Source organism: Aplysia californica, unplaced genomic scaffold (assembly GCF_000002075.1).
Source record: "Aplysia californica isolate F4 #8 unplaced genomic scaffold, AplCal3.0 scaffold01100, whole genome shotgun sequence".
NCBI classification, from domain to species: domain Eukaryota; kingdom Metazoa; phylum Mollusca; class Gastropoda; order Aplysiida; family Aplysiidae; genus Aplysia; species Aplysia californica.
In genome coordinates this window covers 110,092-117,538 of record NW_004798370.1, presented here as the reverse complement: position 1 = coordinate 117,538, position 7,447 = coordinate 110,092, and the positions used below count along the sequence as shown (strand labels likewise).

Here is a 7,447-nt window from a genome sequence, read left to right as displayed (position 1 = left end):
GAATAGGCTTCGACCGCCATCCGGACAAAATTCCAAATTTCCTACAAACTGAAAATGTTTGATGTGTCCTGCACGTTCATGTGACCTTATGCAATTGCGAGCGCCGAAAAACACGTGCCAAAATAAAACAAAAACCAACAACAACAAACATTTTGTTTAAGGGGGTCTTTCTGCTGGGATGGTGTATTCCTCTCAGCAATGGTTGGCCCTTACATGGAGGGACGAAGTCTGCCTCCAATATGATCTAAACTGTATTGATGGGGGTGGAAAAAAACCCTGTCTCGCATATCATCAAAACGATAAGCACAAGATTTAGATCTATAACTATTAGTATTGTTCGCACAAAGGTGCACCAAGTTGAACGGACGTGTGGAAGATTATTTTTTTGGCGTCTGTAAAGCATGCCTGGGAACACAGTGAGTATTGGGGCCACTGTGGATCCTCTCTGGTGCAAATAAAGCATGTGATGTGAAACGTAAAGCTCCCCGCTTGAGGAGGACTGAAAATCGTAACATATTTTTTTGTTTTCATAAGAGTTTTATTGCCCTTGCAACACATTAAGGTCAATTAAGTGCCGAAGATTAGAGGTGCTATTAGATCAAGATTAGATCTAATCTAGAATCTAGAATCTAAAGTGTAACAAACATAGAAAATAAAAAAGAAGGAGGTGAGATCAGGACAACATATGTTTGATAGTATAGGAAAGAAGGAGCAAATCACAACAGACCACCGTAAAAGTTTGAGTATTATATCTATAAAGAGTTCTACTTGATTTTTTTCCGCATATTTGTTAAAAGTCGACCACATATAGAATCTAGATCTAGATCTAATCTAGATCTAGATTCTAGTGACTTGTTGGTGGAAGCAGATTTCATTCCAGTCAGAGTTTTCAATTTCAGTTTCAGGCTGAATGCTAGTAAGTTTGAGTAATTTCAGAAAGCCTCATAACTTCCATCGTTTGTTTGTTGTTGTTTTTTTGTGTTTTTGTTTGTTTGTTTTTTTAAATCTAGATCTAAATCTAGATGTAGATCTAATATCTAGATCTAGATCTAGATTCTAGATCTACCCTTGCAGTACTAAGACATTACCTCAAAGGGGATGTATTCTAAATGGTCAACCGGTTTGTAGGAAAGATATTTTGCCATCATATTCAGAAGAAGTGAGTTCGATTCCCGAACAGAGAGGATTTTAGTTTTTTTCTCACATCTGTTTCCGGCAATTCCGTTTGTCAGCTGCTGAGACTATGTATCCATCATTGCTTGTGTTGTGTTTGAAATGTAGAATCGAATATATAGCCTGCCTCTTAAATTATCTAAATTGTGTCGGTAAGGGTGTAAATAAATATGTATACACTTATATTACAAACAATAAATTCTACACATTTTTGTACAAATGTACGAAGTACCCAAACGTTAAACCAGGCAGGCAGACCATAAAACAATACGCACGACACCTCATAAGACGTCATGACAAAGTCCGAACAACTGACAGATTTCTTAACCCTATCCGGGTCCGTATGTCGTGTTTTGCTATCGTATCCATACGACTTGGGGAACTCTGTGCCACCACTTTTCAAAGAGGAAATTTACTTGTTAATCCGATCCCTACGCTTTGCATAGCAGTCTGTCAAAATGATTTTTTTTAGAAACACTGAAAGTACAGGAAGTATTCTAAAATGTGAAGAATACAACCCCGGGGGTACAAAATGACCCCAAGCGTACGGATAGCGTAACACGTATTTTTTTGCTTATCGTTTTTCCTGGACACCCCTTTTGTACTCACTCCGCCCGCGGCGTCGATGGTGCAATTTCAGGGGCGAAGGCGGACTTGTTTGACAGGGTAATCAAAGTGAAATGGGACCAGATAGGGCCTGGAGATATTACCACCCTCACACAAGTCACAAGAATCTTACTGGCACTGGAGGCGGCAACTCTGAGTTGTGAATGAAAAAAAATCCTGAATTCATGTTGTATGCATGCTCAACTGCTATAATAATCGGGAAAGTATTTCATTAAATATTTATTCTAACTAACCTTAAATTTAACTTGTAGATTTGAACACACGAACACCAAGGAAAGAAGCAGAGATGTCTGTACTACAATAGCATGTTATACCAGACAGCCGAAACACTTTGGTAGAGCATGCCAATTATGAAATTTTTATTTCACATTTGGGTGGGGGTTTTTGTCTAGCTTTTCGCGGCCAGGAGCCGGTGTCTTAATCGAGGTCACGATCTGATTATAGGACGTTAAAAAGTCGAGGAAAAAAACAAGCACTCGCAACAGTCAAAGGATTATTAAGAGTTAGTTCCCCTCACATCTCTGTGAGGTAGACCCGACCAGTGTAATAGTTTGCTTACATAATCAGCGCGTCTGGGTGCTTATAACTGTGGTCCGAAAGGGGTGAACAGGGTTTATGCGACAATGAAACAGTTTTGACTGCTATGCAAATGTTCCCTTCAACTCTATTGGTTGACCCTTCCAGCCTCACTTTAAGCTTACTTAATCAATCAAAGCTTGTGACTGCTTATGGAGTGGCCCGATAGGGGCGAACAGTCTATTTCTGTGGCAATGAAACGGTTTTGAAGGTTAGGCATAGTCTATTGTTCATTGGTGATTATGAACGTCTTTTTACATTTAATTTATGAGGTTTACGCCAATGGGTGAATTTGACTGCGACAATGTTTCAAAATTAGGAAGGGAAGCTATGATTATGTGATTATATAGACGCTTTGCCTCTGTGTGTAATGATTAGACTCTTCGCCATTTTCCAGAGAAGACGTGGGTTCGATTCTCTAACGAGGAAGCTTTTGATTGACGGATTGAGTAGGTGTTTTACGGTACAATCGACTCAACTTTGGTCGTGTAAGTGTCAATGATGAAGCTGTTTCAGCGTGTGTTTCTGCATGTCTGCTAATAAAAAGAAGCTGTATCCCACTCGATCAGTCCAGTTCGAACCTGGTAGACAAAATCGAAGCAACCTGACTCCTAAGAGATCTAGGTTTTGTTATTTAGAGGGGGCCTAGTATGTTACATGTGTATCTACACTCATTACGACATTCCACCTCCTAAAACATGAGTTTAATCTATATCGAAGCCTATCAAAACCCTTATCAAACTCCATCTAATAAACATCAAGCCTAATTTAAACCAAAATAAAACCAAAATAAAACCCAATCAAAAACCTAATCCAAATCCATATCAAACAACAATCAAACGCTATTCAAACCCACATCACACTCCTTCCAAACCCGCATTTAACTCCACCCAAGCCCATATCAAACCCCAATCAAACCCATTTCCCTCACAACGACAGCGGCCATGCCACTGGAGGAGCGCAGGCACAGCGGTACACCCCCAGCCGCCCACAGATGGAAAAGAACCAGCCCATGGCTTCAGCAATTCAGAGGCGCTCATAGAGACGAAAGTCATAAGTACAGGTAAATTAACTCGCTGCCCTACTTAGAATTACAAAGTTCTATCTGACATTCTTTTAGCCGTTTTGAGTTACAAATACCAAGAGGTCAGAAACCAAATGTTGTGTCTGCTCTATCATAATTGTTTTATTATTCGGAGTCGTTATCAAGATTTTCAAAGAAATGCATTCGGGAAAAGCTTGACATCTTGTGAAACTTCAACATGTTTTACGTCAAATTTCTCAAAACTAGGTATTGAGCAGATAGAACTTTGTAATTCTAGTTCTAGGGTCGCAAAATACAAAAAGTTTCCTTCAGGTTGGGGGATTTTTTTTTTCACTCTTGATTCATTCGTACCAACTGCAGTGAGGTTACTGAACACACAGTGCTGAAACACACACAGAGAGAGAGAGAGAGAGAGAGAGAGAGAGAGAGAGAGAGAGAGAAAGAGAGAGAGAGAGAGAGATAAAGAGAGAGAGAGAGAGAGAGAGAGAGAGAGAGAGAGAGAGAGAGAGAGAGAGGTTGTTTCACGGAGCGGGTTGTCATGTATTTACTAATGTCCTGTTTTGTTGTAGGTGTATGCGTGAGGGCACCTAACCTTTGTAACGTCTACTGCTTTTGTTAACGACTGAGACAAATTTCTCCCTGCGAGATGAATAAAGATTGTCATTGTCATTGTCAACTTGTTCCTGTTCGTCAGATGTTTCGGAACTGTTCTGTCCACCAAAGGACCAGTTTTTACCCTTCATTGTTGCATTACATACATCGTGGCGTCCGTGATCTAGTGGTTATTTATAGGCTGTCGGGCTCGTAACCGAAAGGCCGTGGGTTTGAACCCCCTCAGAGACTACATCGACGTTGTGTCTTTGGGAAAGGAACTTTCCACGAATTTTCCTCTCCTCGCCCAGATGGAAATGGGTGCCCTGGCTATAGATGGTGAAATATGTGTCACAACATGGTGGAATCAGGCGCTCATCAATTTTATTTTTAATGTGGAGTTATTGGTATCATTTTAAAGCTTGTTCATTTGTCTTGATTTAGGTGGGGAAAAAATACTCATATATTCGTGAATAGAAGTTGAGATATTTGTGATTGTAGGAGGTGTGGTTGCCTGGTTCCAGAGGTGAAGTTTGGCAACTTCCAAAGACTAATTAGAAACTACAATTTTACATTCTTGTTCCATAAATCAACATTTTCCAGTAAAATCCACACAGAATTAGAAATGTGTTTGTAAATGGAACGTAAGTGTTTAGTCAAAAAACAAAAATTCAATAAAAATTGCCAAACGGACAGAATACTGCCAGGTTGTTGGGTTTTTTTCGATTTCATTATTTTAACGAGCGCCTAATTTCACCACGATGCCTCACATATTATCTCATGAGTGTGTTAATGAGTGTAATAGTATGCTTCTCCGATAGCCGAGAATGCTTCTGGGTGTTCTTTCGTCTGCTGGGTTAATAATAATTGTTAAGCGCATAGAGCATTGTGCAGAGCACGGAAATGCGTCATAAAAAATACACCTTTAAATATTACTGACACGGTAGCCCATAGCGATGCTTCAAACTTGGCTGTCACAGTTAATCTGCCCACTTTGAAAACAATTTAGATGCTATAGTCAACTCAGCCTGGGTCGGCCCTAACTGCATAGCAGGGTCAAAGCAGCCCGCCTCTTAAATCCTCTAAACTGAATTAATGGGAACAGGTGTGAAGTATTTACAACCAACAAAGAATGTATTTATATGTCCAGTTATACGCGATCTTTCGTTGCAGCAGAGCAGATGTTGCGACACCCAGCCCTATACGACGGGGAGGTAACATAATAAACGCACCGTACCGGGGCGCTGAATCTCCGCAAAGAAGGGACGACAAGACATTGGGGGACACAAGTTTCAATGACGTCATTTCTTGTCTTCGGCGCGTACTGAGGTAAACTGTAGCGTCGTCTAGGCTAACGCAGCAGGCTAGCTCTGTATTTGAGGACCACATTCTGTTTTTCTAAGTTGTAGAGTTAGCTCTTTAAAAAAAATCTAGATCTATATCATGCTTGCTGATTTAAAGGTAAAAACTAAATGAGAAAAAAAAATAAACAACTAAAACAAAGTGGACGCACAAACAAACAAGCAAACAAACAAACAAACAAATGAACAAACTAAACAATCTTTGCTGTGTTTGCTGGCACTTCTTTTTGACTCAGAATCACAGTGGTAGAACATTATTAACCCTATCGGTACGTCCTGGGGTCATTTTGTACCCCAGGGGTTGTATTTTTTACATTTTGGAATACTTCTAGTGCGAATATCTCTTTGAAACGTTCAGTATTTCTTTTTTTTTTTTAAAGCAACAACATTTTGACAGACTGCTATGCGAAGCGTACGGGTCGGATTAACGAGCAAATTTCCTCTTTGGAAAGTGGTGGCCCAGAGTTCCCACGTCGCATTATGGATACGATAGTAAAACACGACGTACGGATAGAGTTAAACTACCGCCATGTCCTTCCCAGTCAAGAGACGGTCTACCAGGCCGCCTTCATCTTGGCGTGTGCCTCGGTGCTCGCCGTGCTCAGTGTGTTGTCCGGAGCACACTACACGCCCTGGCTGGATGTGCTCGTGTTGTGCGTGTTCTACGCTTTCTGGATCTGCCACTGCCTCCCCTGGCTCATTTTGCGTCTGGATGGAAAGGTAAGGGCAAGGGTGGGGTGGTTGGAGGGTGCTAGTGGTTGGAGGGAACTAGTAGTAGGTCGAACTTCTTTTTAAAACTTTACTCTATCTATCTATCTATCTATCTATCTATCTATCTATCTATCTATCTATCTATCTATCTATCTATCTATCTATCTACCTATCTATTTATCTATCAGTCTGTCTGTCTGTTTGTCTGTCTGTCTCTTTAACTTTGAGTTTTTCCATGCGATAAATAAACCTACTGTGTCAGCCAGGCTGACATCGCCACCGACAGGTAGTTTTTCTCTTCTAGAAAGGTCTTTTTTTTTGGTGGGGGGGGGGGAGCCCTTTACGGGTGGCGGCCGAAGCCTACTCTTATCGGTTTTGGACAACGAAGGGATCTTTAACGTGCGCAACTTGCTTGCGGTACCTACGAGATTTTTCACATTTGTCCGAGACGGCTAGGTGTAGATTTTACCTACCGTAAGATCAGGGGTGTGGCTGAAAGACAGTAGAAAGAAGGAGCTAAGGAGAAGCAGTGGAAAGGCTGCAGAAAGAGTCAGGAGGAGGGAGCATAGGAAGTGAGGGGGGTGGAGGCAGAAAGAGGAGACGAAAGCAATCAACAGAGCATTACTAGAAAGCAGAAAAGTATATGAAAGGAGAAAATCTGAAAGAAAAACATTTCCCGCCTCTATCCAGATTCGAACCCGAGACTTCTAGGCCATGACAACCCAGTGGAAAGGTCTAGCAATCCGTTGATGGGTACATTGTAAAAACGTACGTTTAGAAGAACCAAAAATAAAGCTGCTAATTAGGTACTACTTTTTCTTTTTCCTCTCCTTAGTTTCTTTCTGTCAGTCCTATTCTTCTCCTGCACTAGATCTAACCAAACTTTTTTGTATCGTCTTGCTTCTCTGCAAGCAACAAAAAAAAACCCACAATAAAACAAACACCCACATAAACAAAAAAAACGACAACTACAATCAAGCACACATACAAACAAAAGAACACAGAAACAAGAAAACAAACGATCAAACAAACATAATATCTTGACCAAAGATCGTACAGAACATGATGTGTCCGCGCATTGGCTCAGATGGCGCTGCAGTCTTTGTTTTGAAGTCCTCTTTCGTTTCTCCAGAAGAAAAATAGGAATAGTACAGTTTATTAGTTTCGGTTTTATTGTTTTTCACACAAGTAGGGTAACTCTGATCTCAAAGTCCGCACTTTTTCGAAGAGGGTGCCACCGAATTTTGAGGACACAGTTTTTATTGGCTCAAAAAAAGAGAGGAGTGAACTATTTTGCTGTGTACGATCTCTCTCTCTCTCTCTCTCTCTCTCTCTCTCTCTCTCTCTCTCTCTCTCTCTCTCG

At 40.8% G+C, this 7,447-nt stretch overlaps 1 protein-coding gene across 2 annotated transcripts in view; it reads left to right on the top strand.

Annotated features, from left to right (window-relative positions):
• Positions 1–111: 111 nt before the first annotated feature.
• LOC101855536 overlaps positions 112–7,447 on the top strand; it is a gene marked incomplete in the record, with an annotated part of 9,582 nt that continues 2,246 nt past the window's right edge. Inside the window, 4 exon segments of one of the 2 annotated variants that reach the window (XM_013089997.2) lie at positions 112–508; positions 3,316–3,439; positions 5,189–5,341; positions 5,916–6,093. In XM_013089997.2, coding sequence (XP_012945451.1) covers positions 3,321–3,439; positions 5,189–5,341; positions 5,916–6,093 — 450 coding nt within the window. 2 annotated transcript variants of the gene reach the window in all.